Below are 23,461 nucleotides of genomic sequence, written 5' to 3'. Positions count from 1 at the left end.
TGTTCAAGACAAAATGAATACATCATGCAACACTGACGCCATATAACCGTAAATAAAATGTGTTGAGTGCGTCGTTAAAGAAAACATTTCTTTCTTTCTTCTTTCTTTCATGCAACACCACTATTCACATTCACAGACATGAATTCCTTGATGGGGCGGGACGTAGCCCAGTGGTAAAGCGCTCGATCGATGCGCGGTCGATCTGGGATCGATCCCCGTCGGTGGACCGATTGGGCTATTTCTCGTTTCAGCCAGTGTACCACGACTGGTATATCAAAGGCCGTGGTATGTACTACCCTGTCTTTGGGATGGTGCATATAAAAGATCCCTTGCTGCTAATAAAAAAGTAGCCCATGAAGTGGCGACAGCGGGTTTCCTCTCTCAATATATGTGTGGTCCTTAACCATGTCTGACGCAATATAACCGTAAATAAAATGTGTTGAGTGCGTCGTTAAATAAAACATTTCTTTCTTTCTTTTGAATTCCTTGATTTGTTATAGACAGGTCTTCCGTGGAACTTGCTTACCGTTTGAGGTTTTGATAAAAAAAAAATGTATTTTTTGGTTGTTTTTGTTTGTTTTTACTTTTATATTTTGTGGTGGTGGTGGAGTGTTTTTGGTGTATGCATGTGGTCTATGGTTATCTCTAATATAATTGTTGTTCCTGTGTATATTTCATCAGACTTCTAAAAGATTATATTATGTTTTTAATAGAACTTGTGATGGGGTTTTTTTTTGGTTGTTTTTGAAATAGCGAGCTTTGTGTAAATCAATCTGTTACCAAACGACGCGCCGAAAGCACTTCCTGTTGTGAATTCCATGTAATCAATGCGTGTCTGCGTGGAGATGGGAATTCTCTCAAACAATGCGATGTTAACTTAATGTTCGATTCACTCTTTAATCTCATACTCGGTGAATTCTCCAAATTTTGTTTTTTCCTGACTTCTCCGTATTTAAATGTTTACGGATAAAAAGTGTTAAATATTTTGAATTAATTTCGGTTAAGCAAGCGTTCATTATTGACGCGGACAACGCGGACGTTTTAAAACGAGTGGTGACACTGATAACCCTGGATAGTTATCCTGCACCTCCCTTATTAGATATTTGACAACAGATTTTCGGGATTTTTTTTCTAATTTCAGAGGTCGGGATTTAGCTCAGTCGGTTGAGTGATCGTCTGAGGTAGCATCGAACCACCTCAGTGGATCCATTCTCCTGATTTTTGTTCTCGTTGCAACCAGTGCACCACAACTGTTCAAAGGCCGTAGAATATGTTTTCCTGTCGGTGGTAAAGTTCATATAAAAGATCCTCTTGCTGCATTAGGAAAAATGTAGCAGGTTTCTTCTGATGACTACGTGTCAGAATTACCAAATGATTGACATCCAATAGCCGATGGTTAATTAGGCCTGAAATTCATACCTGTAACATGCTTCAAATGAATCATTTAAAAAATACATATGTCATGAAAAAGCGTTGAAACCGTAATTCAACAGAGGAAACCCGCAATATTTTTTCTAATGCATCAAGGGATCTTTTTATATGCACTTCACATAGACAGGATAGCACATACCACGGCCTTTAATATACCATACGTGGTGCACTGGCTGGATCGAGAAAAAGCCCAATGGGTTCACCGACAGGGATCGATCCCAAACCGACCGCGTATCAAGCGAGTGCTTTACCATTGGTCTACGTTACGCTCCTGGACATAAGCAGAAATATGCGCTCGTAATTATTATGTACTTACAATTTAGAAACCTGATACTATATTTTTAAAGCCTTCATCGCCCCTCATGTACAACGTCTTGTTGCCATCGATGTAAGATGGAGAATCCACACATGAATCGCATACCAGATTACTTTGATGTCTGATTACGGAAATAAGGAAGTCCTGGCGTTAACTGAGTAAACTTAAACTAATCCGTAAAATCTACTCTTCTCAAATGCAGAACCAGGAAGTCGGCAAAATCTCATTTTTCATCTAGTTACTCTATATAACCTGTTTATAGAGGTCACTGCAGGAATGCACAAACATGGCCATTTTGTACAGGTTTGTTTATATAAAAATGTGCTAAATGATACTCCAGAACAAGGTTATTGTGACACTTGGTCCCAACATTTCAGCAAGGGATCTATAACATGTACCTCTTCACAGTCAGGGAAGTACTTACCACGCCACTCATGTACCTGATGCGGAGAACTGATTGGTACGTTAAAAAGAAACAACTTGCATACCCAGGGCGCATGCAAAGAAAAAAAAGAAGAAAGTTTTATTTAACGAAGCACTCAACACATTTTAATTACGGTTATATGGCGTCAGACATATGGTTAAGGACCACACAGATATTGAGAGAGGAAACCCGCTGTCACCACTTTTTCCGATTAGCAGCAAGGGATCTTTTATATGCACCATCCCACAGACAGGATAGCACATACCACGGCCTTTGATATACAAGTCGTGGTGCACTGGCTGTGACGAGAAATAGCCCAATGGACCCACCGATGGGGATCGATCCCAGACCGACCACGCATCGAGCGAGCGCTGTACCACTGAGCTACGGCCCTAGGGCGCATGCCGCCCTTGGGTTTAAATAATGATATACAACAATTTTGCAAAACGAGCAGACAGGATACCTTTACAACAATTATTGCATAGACAATCATTTTGCAAAACGAGCAGACTACCACTACCTTTACAACAGACTATTAAATAGACAATCAATTTGCAAACCGAGCAGACAGGATATCTTTACAACAGACTATTATATAGACAATTATTTTGCAAAACGAGCAGACAGAATACCTTTACAACAGACTATTATACAGACAATCATTTTGCAAAACGATCAGACAGAATACCTTTACAACAGACTATTTGATTTTAGAGTGACGTGCAGCTTAGGACGGAGCCCTGTTCGTTAGAATTATTATTCCTGGAAATTAGGACCACAGAAGGAACATACAAATATAGACGGACCAGGCGAATGTGCAGAAGGATATATAGCCTATAGCTTATGGCGAGCGGAGTTTACAACCGGCTTAGATGGTGTCGTGGTTAAGCTATCGGACATAAGGCTGGTAGGTACTGGGTTCGCAGCCCGGTACCGGCTCGAGTTTTAACGACTCTGTGGGTAGGTTTAAGACCACTGCAGCCTCTTTTCTCTCACTAACAATTAACAACCAACTCACTGTCCTGGACAGATAGCCCAGATAGCTGACGTGTGTGCCCAGGACAGCGTGCTTGCACCTTAATTGGATATAAGCACGAAAGTAAGTAGAATGAAATGAAAACGAGTTTACATGGAGTCAAATTATGCTCCCGCGGAAAAAAATACATTGAAGAAACATTTACTTGATGAGGGGCTTTCAATACCTAGAAAACACCCACCACACTCGCACGCGCACCTACAGACAAACAAACAAACATACATATTTTATCTTACGCATACAAATATATATATAATACTATACAATATAAAAGTACATTCTAGAAAGCTATTCCGTACAGGATTATGAGAGAATATCAATAATGACATAGAATATGTTTTCAAGACTTCTTTGACGGAAACTGATGACAATTTGTATCATAAAATAGGTTTCATACGATCTTGCGTAATGCTGCCATCTCGTTATTTTATTATTACGCGTATGTTGTATCGTCAAGAACTGTAAGAAACGGACATTAAAAAAACCCTCACCCAGCAACAACAAAAAAACGTAATAAACTTTTTGTACTGTTGTTAAATGAAAGTAGGTCATCAGAATTTGCGTAAATCTCCCCCGTGCACCAGACCACCCACGACATGATGCCAAATGTTCCGTATGCTGGTTCTGAGCGATGGTGCCTTGTAACGATTCCCTTGACAGCCAGATGAGGTAATGAATCAAACATCAGCATGCGGATCACGTGGAATAGACTGCAACTCTGATGTAGAGTGGTAGAAGCGCTTCCTCATAAAGTGTGTGGTGTAGAAGTACAAATATCAAAGAGAACCGACATGTCGCAATGTCTAATGGAACACCCACTGTTTCGCAATGCATATAAAGGTGTTACGTTACTGACACTACAGTGAAATAGTCATTAAAAAGTCAATAAACGCCCTTAAAAGGGTCGATGAATTAAAGTGTGTAAAATAAAATATAATGTTCTTGAGTTTAGTGTTTGGACATAGACACTAATTATAAATCTACCTTAAATAAAATTACTTTAGCAACATTATGATGGTTATGAAAACCGCTGCTGCTACGACATCTATTACGTCCACTAATACTAACTACAACTACTAACAATTCTTCTACTACTACCACCACCATCACTACTGCTATTACTATTACTACTACTACTACTATTGCTACTACTACTACTACTACTACTACTACTATTGCTACTACTACTACTACTACTACTATTGCTACTACTACTACTACTACTACTACTACTACTACTACTACTACTACTACGTTTACTACTACCACTACTACTACTACTACTAATAATAATAATAATAATCATGCACTACTACCACTACAACTACCACAATTGCTACTACAATTATTAATATACTGAAGGAAAAAACAAACGCAAGTTAAGTTTTGGTGATATAACATTTTTATCCGTATACCAAATGTAATAACATTTGACACATAGCTACCTCATTGTAATGTCTAAAAATCTTTGGTTAAAATTGGAACAACTGCGAGCACGTGCGAAGCTACATGCGTTTTACCAATTTGTTAAGAGAGCGTGCATCCAGGCCACTGCCACGTGCTATGGAGTTGAACACCATACCAAATCGAAGGTTTGAACAGTACACTTCGATTGCACAACATTTCATTTCAACACGATTGAAAGAAAAATACTTCGAATTTTACAAGTTGATAGGGGTAGGGCTATTGCTCTAATTATGCAGGGGCACTCGACACGTCGCGTCGCTCAGCAATTCGGGGTACAGGAGTCAACGATAGTTCGTTTAGTTAGGCGTCTCAGAGCAACATAAACATATGATGACCGTCCCAGGAGCGGACGTCAAGATAGAGGTACGTCTCACACACCTCCGTAACCGATTTTAGACGGCTACGGAGACGGCGAGTCAGGGTCAAGGCACTGATGGTCGCCCAGTGTGTCCATAAACGGTTAGGAATCGGTTGCGGGAGTTCAACGTAAGGTCACAACGTCCCTACGTTGGTCCGCAACTTACACCCAGGCGACGTCAACGTCGATTGCAATGGATGCGTGCATATACACAAAATCGGGTTTCATTTGTCCCACTGGAGACGTGTGTTATTCACTGGCGAGTCTCGGTTCTCGCTTTACAGGTCAGACGGACGACAACGTGATCGACGTCGAGATGAGCGATATTCAGACGCGTGTGTTAAAGAAAATGACAACTTTGGGGGAGGGCCTGTTATTGTGATTATATATGTATGTATTTATGCTGATAAGTTTTTTTAACTTAAGGCAAATAAAGAACTTGAACTTGAACTTGTTATATAGTTTGACGGGGTGGGGGGGGGGGGGGATTTCTCGTGGCGTGAAAACACCTCTGGTGGTTATCTACAGCCGTAAGATATCGGGATCAGGACATCAGGTCTTACGTCCTTCCATTTATCCATACGTTGCAGCAGGATAATGCGAGGCCGCACGATGCGAGGATTTGTGTGAACTTTCTTAACCAAAACAATCCCAGTGTTCGATTGGCCACCCTACAGTCTAGATTTTAACCCGATCGAGTATTTGTGGGACGAGCTGGACAGGAGGGTCGGGAAGCGCGTCAACGTCCTAAACAACGTCGCTCAGCTCACGCAGGCCTTCTTCATGAGCGGAATAGCATCCCACAAAAGGATCATGAACAACTTGATTGGGTCAGTGGTAAGGAGAGTTAGAACAGCCCTGGGTGGCCCACACGCTATTGATTTGGATCAGGAAATGGTGTAGGGTACCCACAGTTATTCATGCAAACACCGCCTGTGATAAAACAATAAAATTTATTCAGTAATGAAGACATAGCCTAAAAATCCAAACAATAAAATAATCATCAATAAAACATTTGAAATATTTACCACTGAAAAAACCCCACCTCGAGTTTGTTTTCTTTCGTCAGTATTCTACTATTGCTGCTACTACCATTGTTACTACAATTACTAATTTCATTTCAACTTATTTTCGTGCTTATATCCAATTAAGGTTCAAGCACGCTGTCCTGTGCACACACACCTCAGCTATCTGGGCTGTCTGTCCAGGACAGTGGGGTAGTCGTTAGTTGTTAGTAAGAGAAAATAGTCTGTAGTGGTCTTACACCTACCCATTGAGTCTTCAAAACTCGGGTGGGAGCCGGTACCGGGCTGCGACCCAATACCTACCAGCCTTATGTCCTATGGCGTAACCGCGACACCACCGAGGCCGGTCCACCACCACTACTACAGTTTCGGAAGTTCGACCTTTATTCTGTTACAAAATATAGTTTGAGCTACTACAGGCCGACGAGAAACTCGTTGAATTTGCCAAACTTGGTTATTTAAACCAGAGGTAAAGAAAGGAAGGAAATGTTTTATTTCACGACGCACTCAACACATTTTATTTACGGTTATATGGCGTCAGACATATGGTTAAGGACCACACAGATATTAAGAGAGGAAATCCGATGTCGCCACGTCATGGGCTACTCTTTTCGATTAGCAGCAAGGGATCTTTTATATGCACCATCCCACAGACAGGATAGTACGTACCGCGGTCTTTGTTACACCAGCTGTCGAGCACTGGGTGTGGAACGAGGAATAGCCCAATACTTCCACCGACGGGAATCGACCCTAGACCGACCGCGCATCAAGCAGCCGATGATTAATAAATTAGTGCGCTCTTGTGGTGTAGCTAAAAAAAACAAAAAACTTTGAATCCATTTATGGTTAAAGCATGCTGTCCTGGGCACACACCTCAGCTATCTGGGCTATCTGTCTGGGACAGAGGGTTAGTGGTTAGAAGTTTGTAGTTAGTGAGAGAGAAGTCGGTTTAGTGGCCTTATATTTACCAAGTACCGACAAACCTTGCGTCTGGTAGTTTAACTTGGTAGTCTAGCCCCCATGCACCTAACAAATTGGCATCAGTTTCTGTCATGCAAATTTTGAGAAACCATTCCATATTATTACTGATAGTCTATCATCATTTCCGTAAGGAACGGCTTACTAGTGTCAACCTGCTTAAAATTAGCTCTGCTGGTCAGTTATTAACCAGTGGAGCTAATTGTAATCAGATTGTACTAGTATGTACTTGTATATTGTATTTTACATCTTTTATTGAGTTCATAAGGGTAAAATATAGTTGTTTGTTTCTCTGTACACTGTCCACTAGCTAGGGTTCGAGCCTCAAAATCTACAGTCCCCAGGTCGCGTTAGATTAGCCACTTGGTTAGTCTCGTTTGTCTCAAAACCTGCCATAGTGGGCCTATCTACAACTCTTTGATGTGTTTTTCTAAAGAATATTTTACGAGGTCAAAACTATTTTATTGAATCAAGGTAAAAAAGATCTTAAACTATACTGCATTTATCTCGAACATGTATTTAGCTGAGAAGTGACGTGTTTACAAGACATTTGCCCTCTTAGGTTGAAATCTGTGCTCAAATATAGCGGCAGCCAATGTAATCACACTCAAACAGGCGTTATAGTTAGCTCGGCGGTATAAATATTGAAAGTGTTCCGTCGCATCTGAGAAACTGCCAATTACCGCTTATGTTTGCATCACACCATTGTTAAATAATGTGTTTTTAAACATCAATATTGCGTTGTTTAATCCAGCATATTTTCTTCCTGCTGATCGTGACCTATAATGTTCTGCCCCTCCCCCCACCCCTCCCCTCGCCCCAGTTAGTTCGCCTGAAGGTTGTTTCCGAGTCATATCGTTCACTGTATCTGTCTGCTTGTCAGTGGGACACTCTGTAGCTCTGAGGTGGAGCGCTGGCTTTAGGTAGAATCGATTACCCTCGGTCGACTGCCAGTCAACTGTCGGGATTTTGTCCTGTTCCAACCAGAGTTCCACGCCTTACATATTAAATGCTGCAGTGTATTCTTCACCATGGGAAATTGCTTATAATAGACATATGTATAACAAAAAAAATAAAAAAAATCCTCTGTCATGCTAGTCCATATATAAATGTTAGCAGGATGAGGGGATTCGTAAAATACTTATTCACCTGTCAAAATATTATATCCACTATTCAGTGTAAGATATATACTTGTTTAGTTGCAGTTTTTAAAAACAAAACAATTCTATATGTGTTTTCCTTTACCTGTATATAACAGCCATCTGCTATTAAGGCCACTTTTGCCAGGTCCGCATATATATATATATATACCTGTTTGTCATTCTGTCTGTCCATCTGTCTGTCTATCGCACTAATAACAAATGTGTTTGTTACAGTGACACCCCAGTAGATTTTAACCGTGACTGTTATTTATCTGAAACACAGTTAATTGTGACAATCAGTGTAGGAGTGTAATATATATTTTTTATTTCTAACTCTTCCGATTGGTTTGTGTGGGAGGTTGTTACTCATGTTATTTAGTATTTCGTCAACTGTCGTGCTTGACATTTTAGAGCAAGAGAAAACGTCTGTAAAAGAAAATTAGTTCTCATATTTCACTAGATGAATAGTAATAATAATATTTAATATGAAGCGACCGATAATATTGTTAATGAGAAATTCCGTGTTTTCTTGATTTCTCGGTTACTGTTGATGTTTGTTTGTTGTTGTTTGTTGTTTGTTGTTTTGGGTTTTTTGCTGTTTTGTGGGGATTGTAGGTTTTTTGTGTTTTGTATTTTTGTTGTTGTTTTGGGGGAGGGTGCTTTACTTCTTTTGTTTATTTTGGTTTGTGGTAAAATTTTGTGATTTTGGATTGTTTGTTTGTTTGCTTTTCTATTAGTTCTGTTCTGTACAAATTGACAATGAATAATAGAATATAATAGATGTTTAACGACACCCCAGCACGGGTGTTAAACTATGGCAAATGCAATCACAATGTATAAATTCAAATTCTAATTCAAGTAGGTGAGATAAGCACGGTGCAATTGTAATTACTATTGTTCACCATCCGTCTGTTTGTCCATATTCTGGCTTTCATCTCTTCGTCTCGTTTGGCTCGTGAATTGTTTTAATTCACAAATACAACTTTCTCTCTCAATAAGGGCGTCTGTCCATCGATTCGAACCAGCAACTCTCTGTACCAGGATCCACTTCCTCATTCACAAGAACTGCGCTACCGATCAATTCCAGGTTGTGCGATCAAGCAGGTGCATTTCAGATATACAGGTGGCGGGATTTAGTTTAGTCGGTTAAGTGATGGCTTGAGGGGCTTGCGTCACAGGATCGAACCACCTCGGTGGATTCATTCAGCTGATTTGGGGTTTTTCACGTTCCATCCAGTGCACCACAACTGGTCAAAGGCTGTGGTATGTGCTTTCCTGTCTGTGAGAAAGTACATATAAAAGATCCCTTCCAGCATTAGGAGAAATGTAACGAAATACCTCTGCTGACTACATGTCACAATTACCAAATGCTTGACATCCAATAGTCGATGATTAATTAATCAATGTGCTCTGGTGGTGTTGCTAAACAAAACAAACTTTTTTCAGATAAACATGTGCGGGGACGTACCCACCCCACACATACACACACACACACACACACACACACACACACACACACACACACACACACACACAACACACACGCGAAATTATTACCCAAAACTGAGCTGTTGACAGTGGTAGCTGACTGAGCTGACTATTCTGTGTCAGGTGGCATGCTGTAAATAACTCCAATAATGCGTGAATGGTTACGTCCAATCGTTTTTATTATTTATTATTATTATTTTTTAAAGATATTTTTAGCGATTATTCTGTCAGAACTCAATATATAGTGGCTCATTAATGCTATGTATTATGCTGCATTTTTATTCTATTGTAATTCGGTGAGCTTTTAATAAACTAGCTGTGTCTGTCTGTCTGTCTTTCTATAAGATTGGGGCGGGGCGTAGCCCAGTGTAAAACGCTCGCTTGCGGCGCCGTCGGTTTAGGATCGATCCCCGTCAGAGGGACCGTTGGGCTATTTTTCGTTCCAACCAGTGTACCACGACTGGTATATCAAAGGCAGTTGGATGTGCTATCTTGTCTGTGGGATAGTGCATATAAAAGATCCCTTGCTACTAATGGAAAAAATGTTCTCTCTAAAATATATTATGTGTAACATCCAATAACCGATAATTAATGAATGAACGTGTTCTAGTGGTGTCATGAAACAATACGAACGCTATCTACAACATACACAACAAATGCCTGTCATTGCTTCCAATGCAGATACTTTGTTTACACTACGTGAATATATTTGAATGTCAATTCCATGAGATGGTTAATACAACATTCGAGATGAACAATGGAATGAACTATATATTTATGCATGTCCCCAATTATTACAGGTCACATCACGTCATAAGGTCTGCGTTAGAAGAAATAAATTCCGACCTGATGGTTTGTCTTAATGCAACTCGGCGCGGGACATATAACCCAGTAGTAAAGGCCTCGCCTGAATCTCGGTCGATCTAGGATCGATCCCCGGGGTAGTCCCATTGGGCAATTTCTCGTCTCAGCTGGTGCACCATGACTAGTATATCAAATACCGTGGTATGTGCTATCATGTATGTGGGATGATGCATATAAAAGATATTTTGCTACTAATGGAAACATTCTGCACTGGATCAAGCCACTGGTCATACCAGAAACTGGACCCAGGGCGGACATGCCTGAACCTAATGGATGTCGCATGGAAAAACGTTTGGACTTGGACATGTATAGAAAAATGTAGCGGGTTTCCTCTCTAACACTATATGTCAGAATTACCAAATGTTTGACACTTAATAGCCGATGATTAATAAAGCAATATTCTCTAGTGGAGTCGTTAAACAATTTTTGTTTTAAAGTTTTCTTGCAACTCTAACAAGGGAAGTACATACGTTCGTGAAGCCGATCAACTGTTGAGTAAAGCTTTTTACCGGCCTCGGTGATGTCGTGGTTACGCCATCGGACATAAGGCTGGTAGGTACAGGGTTCGCAGCTCCGGTACCGTCTCCCACCCAGAGCGAGTTTTAACGACTCAGTGGGTAGGTATAAGACCCCTACCCCCTCTTCTCTCTTACTAACCACTAAAAACTAACCCACTACCCTGGACAGACAGCCCAGATAGCTGAGGTGTGTACCTAGGACAGCGTGCCTGAACCTTAATTGGATAGAAGCACGAAGATAAGTTAAAATGAAAATGAGTAATTTGTTCGTTGATTAAAGGGACTGTCCCGAGTTTGCCGCCATTAATAAATGTTTCTGAATAATTAAAATATTTTAACGATTAAAATTATACACTAAATATAATTTCCAGCCCCAAACTTTGCTCTGAAGACAAATTTCCCAGAGACGAATCCTGATAAGCATGAAGCTTGAAACATGGGCCACGTCTCAGTGCAGATGTCTAGCAACAACCATTTTGGGTGGATCTCTGTGAACTAGACCACTGGAGTCACAATAAAGATACTCGAACCCCTGGAGGCAGAGCCTGAAAGTTGGAGTTATCAAACAGTATTATTAACAGCTGAACCCAGCAGGACATCCCTAGGTCATTTAAAAGGTACCAAATCGAAATTCCATCATACGATTTAAAAAAGCGACCAGGAAGCAGTATCAGTAGTTGTTTTCGTCATCAAAGGATAGGTCCATTCACAGAAAAGTAGGACCTCATTAACATTTCTACTGCAACTACCAAACGACCACCGGTAGTAGGGGTGCATAGTAGGTGGTTTCAAGTGCCTCTTAACAATGCCAGAAGTTACTACTGAACACTCCCCGAAGTGGTCAGACTAAACCCACAGCTAAAAGATGATGGGGAATAGCAGATGTGTTGCACAGATAGCCACAAGAAACAAGCACCTGTTGCGGTTGGAGAGACAAGAACTGGGATGTGGAGGTGGACATCGAAAGAGGTTGAAAGATAGGAGGAGTTGCCAGATAGGGAAGAAATGAGATGGAATTCAAAGGAGAGAAAGGAAAGGGGGCAATGGGATAATATATAAAATAAAATAAAAACAACCCAAAACAACAAATCAAAACAAAACAATAAATTGAAAAAAAACGCATTTCTACTGCAAAGGTAGCTCCCAGAGATATCACCACCTTTAGACTTATGAAAGCTTTTAAGTGTGAGATATTAAAAAAAGACCCACCAGCAAACCAATTCCAAAAACTGACATGATATAGAGGTTTAACAATATGTATAAGAAAGAAGTAACAGCAAAAGGGAGAGTGATCGCCATAAAAGCAGATTGGTCTTTGTTTGGTTGCATCCTAGTGGTGGCACAAGGACATATGCTCCAAATGGGCGGTATTTTATCTCAATCCCTTGGACCATTACCGTGAGCTATGTCCACCCCAGATTTATTACTTAGAAAGACTAACAAAGCTACTTTAACCACTAATTTTCCGCCAAAAGTAGGGCAAGCGCCTTGAAATCGCTGACCAGCTTCAAGGAGACCCAAGACATTATTAGTAGTTGGGTCAGCAATGGATTCCACTAGAGAACTAAAAGGCATTCACATGTCTCTTCTGTGTCCTCGGTGCATCATACACTAAGGTCAGTGATCTCAGGTACGACTTGTTTTGTATGAAGAAAGTTGAGGTAGACAGTCATCAGCCTCCAGCTTATAGCTACTGCTTCAGACCTTGATGTGAAAAATATTGAGGTGAGTGTCTGGAGCAACAACCGAATGTGCCAAGCCCTACTGGTAGAGGGTGGATGAGTGAACAGACAGAAGGAGCTAGGGTTATTCTAGATGTGCTTGCTTGAAACTGTCCAAAGACGAGTATACTGCCAAATTGTGTGTGTGTACGTGTGTGTGTGTGTGTGTGCGTGTGTGTGTGTGTGTGTGTGTGTGTGTGTGTGTGTGTGTACGTGCGTGTGTGTGTGTGTGTGTGTGTGTGTGTGTGTGTGTGTGTGTGGAAAATGAATATGATTAGCGTATTTCTCCTAAACAATTTACATTGCTTACAATGGTTCATTCATTTATACTTACTTTCGTGTTTCTGCTCAATTAAGGTTTAAGCATGCTGTCATGGGCATACACCTGAACTATCTGGTCTGTCGGTCTAGGACAGTGGGTTAGCAGTTAGTGAGAGAAAATTCAGTGTTGTGGCCTTACACCTACCCACTGTGTGGTCAAACTCACTCTGGTATCGAGCTAATGAGATTCGAACCCAATACCTACCAGATATAAGTTTGATGGCTTAACCACTACAACACTGAGGCCGGTTTACAACAATTGCAACATGTTACCATATATGTTTGTTTCATGTCAGAAGAGTATGCTTCAACAGCAACTGGGAAATGAAATACAATTTCTAAAATTAATAAAAACAAAAAAGTATTTTTTTTTTCGTTTGAGGGAGGGATAACATTTTTCATTCTGCTGATTGTAATATACAAATTACATAAAATATATTCAGTTATTTGTATCCATCTATAAATTAACCACAAACATGTGTAACTATATGTATTTCGAAACTTTTATTGACTTTTTAAAACTAACTGATATATAAACTTTTGTTTTTAAACTGAAATACTGCATTATTCAAAATTTAAGCACCGCAATGTATGTATTTTCAATGCTAAAATCTTCAACTTCAACATTTTATTCAATGTTTTCTGAAATGCTATTTCATGTTACCAGGGTGTGACTGCTTAATGATAAAGTAGCACTGGGATGAAATACATGTATGTTGTTTTACCGTGTGTTGGTCGTATTTTAAAAAAATATTATTTTATGGTAGGGTCAGGAAAAGGGTAATAATTCTCAAAAGCTACCACGATTCCAAGTATATCATATATTTTCCAACTCTCGATGTGCATACCTTGCTAAAAAATTACTGTGAGCCATATTCCCCAAAATGATGCCGATATACCATATTGGCTCATGTACTATATCATGCAAATGAAGGGAAATGTGACTTGCTCGTATTGTAACCTCACCGTGGTGCAGGGGTGTAACATTCTCATTGAGAATGGCCAATACAGCACAAAATTAAAATTTAGAGTAAAAGTCAGTATCTATCTGTGATATTTGTATTTTTGCACAGTTCTTTACACTGTGTGTTTGTTTAAATCTTGAATTTTTATATTGAATTTTTGTTTGCATTACTATAGTTTGACACCCAATAGCCGATGTATTTTTCGTGCTGGGTGTCGTTAAACATTCATTCATCCATCGTTCAGAGGGGCGGGACGTAACCCAGTGGTAAAGTGCTCGCTCGATTCGGGGTCGGTCTGGGATCGATCCCCGTCGGTTGGCCCATTGAGCTATTTCTCGCTCCAGCCAGTGCACCACGACTGGTATATCAAAGGCCGTGGTATGTACTACCCTATCTGTGGGATTGTGCATATAAAAGATCCCTTGCTGATAATCGAAAAAAGTAGTCCATGAAGTGGCGACAGCGGGTTTCCTCTCTCAATATCTGTGTGGTCGTTAACCATATGTCTGACGCCATATAACCGTAAAATAAACAAATGTGTTGACTTCGTCGTTAAATAAAACATTTCCTTCTTCTTCTTCTTCATCATCGTTCAGGTATTACAGGGAATTAACCGTGCTAACACATTCCAGTGTTATGACTCACGATTATCCCGCTTTTATACGATCACATTTTTACTACACAAAAATACACCAATTTATATATGTGAAAAGCTAATATTTTCAATACGATGTGTATTTAACCTTTTTGTTGGAATAGAGTGAGTTTTATTCTGTTTCTAACCTTTTATTGGCCAAAGGTAGTTAGGCAATGAATGTAATATTAACTCTTAAAGGGACAGACCCTAGTTTCAGCCCATGGGAATGTACACTTAAGTTAATCTACAAACCTGTAACACATTTGGATAAAGTTACAATTAAGTGAAACATGAGTCTGTGACTTTGAAATGGTGAAATACCCTCTAAAAATAGACTAAAACTCGACTCCATAACTGTTACTTCTCAAACGCACGTTTGTGTTTAAAAATATGAGAAATGTCTTTTGTAATATTAAAATCACAAGGATGACCAAAAATACTCCGAATGTACGGAAATGGATAATCTAAACAATAAAATCAAAGTGAAGTATGATTTCAGTTATCAAAACGGCTCTAACCAGTGTCAGAGGGTTTAGAAACTAGGGTATGTATTTTTAAGATCGCTTCGTAAAACGGTGCCAGGGACTGTGTGTACAAGTCGAAGGGTTTCACGACTGATTTATCCTATAAAATGTAATGGGAAAGAGCGGATAAATGATAAATTGTAGATCGGTAATAACAGATACTATTATCCTGTTCAATTATTTAGACCCAAAGTTTTTTGCAAATGTTACGTTTATTTCCTATTCGATATTTGTTTTCTTTGCATTTACATGAAAACAAACCCAAACACCGACAGGTTTTATATACAAATCATCATATAAAATGCACGCAGTTGACTTAGTACCACTTTTTAAAAATCTCTATGTGTTCGGAATGCACGTTATTTCTCCTATAAATAACTAAGGTTATTTGCATATCAAAAGCATCATTCTATAGTGCGTTTCAAACTAATGTTCGGTTCTATCGTCCTATCCGCACAAATCGTAATATGACCTATATTTAAGAAAATATCTGTAAACATGAAGCAGGCGCGGATTCAGGTGGGGAGTTCAAGTGACAAAACCTCAGTTTGAAAAAAAAATATGTATCAAATATTATAATTATATTGTGGAATACACAAGCGCGCGCGCTGAAGGGAGAGACATACATACAGAGAGAGAGAGAGAGAGAGAGAGAGAGAGAGAGAGAGAGAGAGAGAGAGAGAGAGAGAGAGAGAGAGAGAGAGACGTCATTTATGTAACGACGCACTCAACATATTTTAATCTATGGTTATATGGTTATAGGGAGAGAGAGAGAGAGAAGAATATGGTATGCATGCGATTGGTGGAGGTGTGAACCTCTGCACAACCCCAACCCCACTTAAGGCTTCTTTTGTATATGGAGCGGGACGTAGCTCAGAGGTAAAGCGTTCGCTCATGGTAGGTCGACTGATCGATCCCACATGGTGGACCCATTGGGTTGTGTCTAGTTCCAGCCTGTGCACCACAACTGATGTATAAAGGCTGTGGTATGTGCTATCCTGTCTATGGGATGGTGCATATAAAACGTCCCTTATTGCTTATCAAAATTGCTTATCGGAAACAGTGGCCCATGTGGCGGTAGCCAGTTTCTTTCTCACTGTCATAATGCTCCTTAATCGTTTTGTCTGACACCACATAAACGTATATCAAATGCGTTGAGTGTGTCGTTAAATAAACATTTCTCTCGTATGTATGTGTAGTCTATATGCATTTCTAGTCGATTAGTTTATAGGTTGTTAGGTTGTTTGATAGTGAATGATATGGAAATAAATTGTTTTTGGTGTTAAAGAGTTCGTGCATACATTAAAGTAATACTCCTGATGGGTATGGAGAAATAACTTAATCAGTCGACGAACTCATTTCTTCATCACTATCTTCGTTAAGGGGGACTATCACAGGGGGTATTTTATTTCTTATAAAACTATTTTGTTTTCTAAAATCTTCTTCGATCTTTATTACATGTTTAACTGCGTCAGAGAAGTGTGTACGTGTGACAGAGTTCAATGCATGTGCAAGTTCTCTCCGCACCGTGGTCATTTTACCATCATTATGACGAGATGTGTGCCCTTTGACTTGACTCCAGATCAGTTCTATCGGATTGAGTTCAGAATGTCTTGGCGGCAGTCTTAGACACAAGTGCCCATGGCGTTCAGCAATATCATCAGTAACAAATTGCTGTGCACATTTGTTACTTTTCACAATTTCATAAAGAACTGGCTTTGTCATGTTACTCTCAAAAGGTATATTTTTGTTTCGTAGCCACGACTGAATTTCTTCCTTTTTAGCGTTTAGTGCAGGACATCGGGTAATCTCAGTTAATTTGTTGTGGTAGCTTGCGTTGTCCATGACGATAACAGAAGGTTCTGGTAGAGAAGGCATAAGTTGTTCTTCAAACCATTTGATGAAATTGTCATGATTCATCTTACCATGATAGTCTCCGTCTGTGTTTTTTAGCCTCAAAGATCAATTCACAGCCATCTATCAATCCATATTTATCACAGCCAGCATGACAAATAATAAGTCTTTTTCCCTTCCCAGTCACCGAACAGAGTTTAGGAACTCTATCAGTAGCGTCTGATTTCGGCAGGTGATTGGCGGTACTTGTGCCCGGGTGGATATCTGTCCAGTGGTGGGATGTTGTGTGGTTGACATTCACCCAGGTCTCATCTTGATACACTATTAAATACCCCTGTTCTCGTAAACTGGATATTTCATGGAGATAAGACAGTCTCCTGTCTGATATATTGGCGTCCTCAAAAATCACTTTTCCGGTTGTAGACATATGTTGGTATTTAAAATCGAGGTCATGGAGTGTTTCTTCGTAAAGTTGATATGGATATGTTGATTCCACATTCCTCCCTTAAAGCCACGTTAATCTTATGTAATGTAGGTAATTCGCCCTCTCTATAAAATCTGTATACTCGTCGTCTAATAACATCTTTATCAAATAAATCGACGAGTTTTCGGTCGCGTTTTTTAACAGTGATTTCTGTGCTCGGATTCGTAGAGCTTAGATTTTTCACAGTTCTTTTTACTGTTGAAACCGAAACTTTAAGTGCAGCGGCAACTCAATCGACAATTCGATAAGAAGCATACCTAGGTCTACCGCGCTGATATTCATCTTCACAATAATCGAAAACGTTCTTAATACACGATTTTACATCAACTGAAGTGTTTTTCGATTTACCCATATTTTTCCTTAAATAACAATAACAAGAATATCGACTAATACATTTTCAATGAATTTATATACCCTACCTAACTTGTATTTTACGTGGTTTACACATTGCTACAATAGCACGTGCAGTCATAGATCGAAATAATGATGTTATTGACCAAGCAATGCTATCGTATTTTGGACATTCAGGGCTGTGTCTGCGGGATGAAAAAGTGGTTGAACCCATACGAGTCCGAACAATAGCCCTTTGGTTTTTCGCATTACAAATGTAACACCCCACCCCCAAACCCCAGCCCCTAGCACCACCATAAATACTATATATATATATATATATATATATATATATATATATATATATATATATATATATATATATATATATATATATATATATATATACGTATGAGTTCCCAATTTAGAGGCAAATTAAATAACATTTTTATTATTATTTGATGTTGGTGGCCTTTGACATTTTTATCTCCCCCCCCCCCCCGGTCTTCTGGGTCCGGCCCTGCATTAAATTTATTTATAAATATGGAAAGCACATTCCTGCGGTGTGTGAGGTGATTTGTGTTTATTACTGTGCTACACCTCAGTTGTGTTAGGTTAGGTATGGTATGCTAATATATAATTGATATAATAAAATAAAAATACATAATACATTAGCTAAATTGATTAAATATAATGCACCTACAAGAAAGGGTTACATGTTCTGTTTGTTTACATCTATGTTTAACGGAAAGATTAGACAATGCTGTTACACACTGCAAAACAATAATAACCTTGATTTAGTGAAACAAGCTATAATGGCCTTCACGTAGCCTCAGATCCCAATCTTTTGATATGCAAATGACCTAAGTTATTTATAGGAGAAATAACGTGCATTCCGAACACACACAGATTTTTAAAAAGTGGAATTAAGTCAACTTCGTGCATTTTATATGATGATTTGTATATAAAACCTGTCGGGGTTTGGGTTTGTTTTCGTGTAAATGCAAAGAAAACAAATATCGAATAGGAAATAAACATAACATTTGCAAAAAACTTTGGGTCTAAATAATTGAACAGGATAATAGTTTTCTTTTATCCACTGTGTTCCAAGAAGACATTGCATGATTTTTTTTATGTATTGGCAAAAAACAGGTGACGTCTTCATACTTATGACATCAATACTCAGGGGCGTGATTTGGCTCAGTTGGTTTCCCTTGCTAGCGTCGCAGGATCGAACCACCTCGGTGAATCCGTTCAAGTGACTGGGGTTTTTTTCTCGTTCCAAACCATGCACCACGACTGGTCAAATACCGTGGTATGTGCTTTACTGTTTGTAGGAACGTGTATATAGCCTCTATTAGAAACATACTTATCTGTCCTTGCTGTATTAGGAAAAATGTAGCGGGTTTCCTCTGATGACTACGTGTCATAATTACCAAATGTTTTACATCCAATAGCCGATTATTAATTAATATATGTGTTCTAGTGGTGTCGTTAAACAAAACAAATTCAATACTCAAGTATACACCAATACAAATAAACCAAAACAATTACGAAATGATAGCATATAAAAATCTAAATATACAAAATATGAGAAAATGTATGATATTTGACCTTTTTTGTTGCTACGTATGGTAAAACAAATAAAAATAAAAATGAAACAACTCCTCCGCCAAACCTCGCACAAAACAATAACATTCTCTTATGTGGCATGCTGATTTCTATGTCCGTATGACTACTAGTATTACATTTGACGATTTTATTATTATTGATGATGATGCTCCCGGTACTCTAAAACAGAAATCAACGTACGACTATTCAAAAAGGTGTAGTCTGGGTAAAATAATGAATTGACTATTAAATGAGGTCTTTATAACGGATTTCTTTTTCTCGTTCCAACCAGTGCACCACAACTGGTTAAAGGTCGTGGTATGTGCTGTCCTGTCTGTGGAAAAGTGCATATAAACGATCCCTTGCTGCATTAGAAAAAAAACAAACAATGTAGCTGGTTTTCTCTGATGACTACGTGTCAGAATTATCAAATGTTTGACATCCAATAGCCGATTATTAATCAATCAATGTGCTCTAGTGGTGTCGTTAAGCAAAACAAACTGTAACTTTTTAAAACTTTCATAACAGATTCCACCAACAGATGGCAATAAAACTGTCATAGATTCCACAAGAGTGATACCTATCCCAACTTATAGTGTTCTACGTATCGATAGCAAAGAAAGGTCTCATTAAAGGGACATTCCTGAGTTTGTTGCATTATAAGATGTTTTCGACTAATAAAATATTTCTACGATTAAACTTACATATTAAATATACTTTTTTGTTTAGAATATCAGTGTCTGTATATTCAATATGTTTCTTGTCGTCTTAATATTTGTAAGAAGCCCAAACTGGATTCAGTCTTCAAATAATTTCGTACGTACGAAAACAATATATTTTAGAAAATAAAATGAAATTTAACCTAATAAAAATATTAGAACGATCAGAAACACGTTTAATATACAGCCACTAATATTTTATGCAGAAAAATATATTTGATATGTAATTACAATCGTTAAAAAGTCTTTGTTAGTCGATAACATATTAAAAGTTGCAGCAAACTCAGGAATGTCCCTTTAAAGACGATACAGGGCATACTACTGTGATAACTACTCTTTAATTCTCAGTCATTATTTTAACTTTACACGTATATCTAGGTCCGTAGAAAGGCTACTTGTATTTTCATGTAAACAAGGCCGTACCTAGAGTGAAAGGAAAATTCGAAAAACAAAATTTCTAATGTGTAAGTATCCTTTACAAGTCTGTGTGGAGAAGACCCAATATTAATATTTTTGACTTCACTAGCCCTGGCTGTTTTAGACTAGAGACGGCTGTGATAAAAGATTACTACTTCGCATAAAGTCGGTTAAAGGGACTATCCTGAGTTTGCAACCATTGTAACGTAATAAATCAATAATATTTTTTTCTAATAAGTTGCATCTTAAATACAAATGAATTTTAACACACGATTCTGGTCGTCTTAATGTTTCTAGTAGCTCAGATTTCATTTGACCTCCTAATATAAATCTGTTCGTACGTACGAACTTATTTGGAGGGAAAATGCAGTTTGGGCTATTAAGAACATTAAGATAACAAGAAACACATTGCATATACAGACACTGACATGTTTAAAACAAGAAAATATATTTAATATGTACTTTTGGTTGTCAAAAATGCTTTGTTAGTCAATAGCACGTTACAATGGTTGCAAACTCAAGATAGTCACATACAACATGCTAAATTAGATTTTTGTTATCAAATAACGACTAACAGTGTATGCAGTTGTACTATAAACAGAACACAATTGACACACACACACACACACACACACACACACACACACACACAAAAAAAAAAACCCCACTTAACCCTGACTTGTAATGAGAAAATTCGCCAAAATAACTTTGTTGATTGTAACTACAGTGGTCCGTTTACACAATGAAAACGTACAACGAAACTCTAAACAACAAAATATTTATTTTCATATAAAAAACATTTGACAGTAACCAAAATATTTATGTACACGTATTTGCTAATTCCTTCATTGCACAAAATCGTACGAAAAGAATGGTTTAGAACACTTTTTAAAAATACCCTATACGATGATCGTATAATTTATAAAGTTAAACAATACTCACGTTATACTGTTTATAAAATCTCAACGAATGTTAATAATGTTTCAGTAAGTTTCGTCAACCATTTGACACAATATATAAACATTTTGTTGGTTTTTTTTCAAAACGAAAAGTACGAAACATGTTCGTGGTATGATGTCCAATTCATATTTAAAACGGAGTTAATATTGTTCGTGGTATATCAGAAATGATACCAGCAATGTCTGTAGTCTGTCTATCAGAATGCATCGAATCACTATCCAGTATTAGAATTGTCCAGAAAACCGTATCGACATTTCGTGGCACGTTTTATGTCAGAAAATTGACGTAATAGTCTTTCTAATACCGATTCCACACTCCGTCACGTATTCAAGACATTAACACAGTGAAACATAATACTGCTAACAAGTCCGTTTGAAATGTTGTCCGAGTCAGATATCCAACAACATTTCCCAGTTTTACCAGTTCCAGTTCAGAGTTCTGGAAATGTTTCTGTGCAGTATAAAAGTATAAAATAAATACACCTTGTCTTTAGGAACACAACATCTATGAAGATGATTACTCTCCCTCGTCGCTTTCCTCCAGGGTCTGTAGAATGGGGGATCTGGGGATGACGGGGGACAGGTTGGGGGACGACATTCTCCTCGGAGAGCTGGGTGGGCTATCACTCTGCAGGGCGTCAAACCAGCTGGACATCGTCTCCTCGTTCTCCGCTTCTAGAACTATGGCGTTGCCTTCAAAGTCATTGGACACGATTTTCAGCTCGGTTAACGAGCGTTCGCCCGGCATCACGAAACAGTGTTTGAGACTGACGAACGTGCAGCGGTTACAGAAGATCTGGTCCTTGCTGATGACCGCGTAGTGCTCGAAACAGTTCCTGTAGACCTTCACGTGGACTGGAATCCGTCTCGTCTTGCTACCGACGGACTGCAACAGGCGCATCGGTCCTGAGTGGACTTCTTGTCCTTCCCTGGAACTCTGGACAGACGACTCCTCTGGCAGACGACAGTTGTGTAAAGATAATAAATGCCGCATTTTCTTTCTTTCTTTCTTTCTTTCTTTCAATTTATGAATTCAAAGAAAGTTTTGTGCTGAAGTTATATGAACAGTCTAGTCCTTTTCTACTTGATGCTGAACTCGCGCTTGATATTGTTGAGTTCAAGTATAATTACACGTGTCCACATTAATAGCAGACGATCTGTAAAGAAAATATCTTCCGTAGTACTAGTACCGTAACCAGGATCTGTGGTTTTTAAAGAGCTAAGACAAGTCACAGACACACTCGCCGAGTCGTACTGAAGCAAGACGACAACCGGGCACCTTTATACCTCCTGGCTGTCGTCCCAGTGGACGGCTGTTTGTTTGACGATCGCTGATTGACGTCCCTTACTCAAACAGATCGGCTCACAACGATTCCTGAACGCCTTGGTTTACTCGTCACACAATAACATTAGCGGAACGTGTCGGACAAACGTACGACAAATACTAGCCCCATCAGCGGACTATTTATTAAAGGTACTGAAATCTATTCTAAGAGAAAGTTTAACTTTTATTTTTAACTGTTTGTAGACTCCAGAAACCTCCTAAACACATTGTTTCCGCATTTCTAGAATTTTATTTCAGGTTTTTGTTTTTGTTTTTATTATTATATTAATGACAATGGTAATATTGTAAGTCAAAACGGATTAACATAAATAGGCACGTGGGTAATTTTATCGTTTTATTAAGTCCACTAGATCTAAGTTATTTTATAATCAACACCACATAATGCAGATGTGTGAACTCGTGGGCTGAATCAATTGTGTGTAATGTGCTAGTTCAGTCAGCAGTGGGTACAAATCCTTGAGCTGAATGCATTGTCCTTCAAACATAATCTGTAGGTAGAACAATAGCGTGACATCACATATTAAATA

General features: G+C 38.7%; 1 protein-coding gene across 1 annotated transcript; it reads right to left on the bottom strand.

The window, feature by feature from the left end:
* Positions 1 to 21,394: 21,394 nt before the first annotated feature.
* LOC121376372 lies at positions 21,395 to 23,126 on the bottom strand. Its single transcript, XM_041504217.1, has one exon. It carries the CDS (start codon positions 22,581 to 22,583, stop codon positions 22,107 to 22,109), a length of 477 nt encoding a protein of 158 aa, XP_041360151.1. The 5' UTR covers positions 22,584 to 23,126; the 3' UTR covers positions 21,395 to 22,106.
* Positions 23,127 to 23,461: the final 335 nt, after the last annotated feature.

Source organism: Gigantopelta aegis, chromosome 6 (assembly GCF_016097555.1).
Source record: "Gigantopelta aegis isolate Gae_Host chromosome 6, Gae_host_genome, whole genome shotgun sequence".
NCBI classification, from domain to species: domain Eukaryota; kingdom Metazoa; phylum Mollusca; class Gastropoda; order Neomphalida; family Peltospiridae; genus Gigantopelta; species Gigantopelta aegis.
Note: the sequence above shows the minus strand (reverse complement) of the source record. Positions and strands in the feature narration are given on the sequence as shown.

Bases quoted from the DNA above. Each gene is read 5' to 3' on its own strand.
- LOC121376372 (XM_041504217.1), bottom strand. From the start codon at position 22,583: ATGCGGCATTTATTATCTTTACACAACTGTCGTCTGCCAGAGGAGTCG.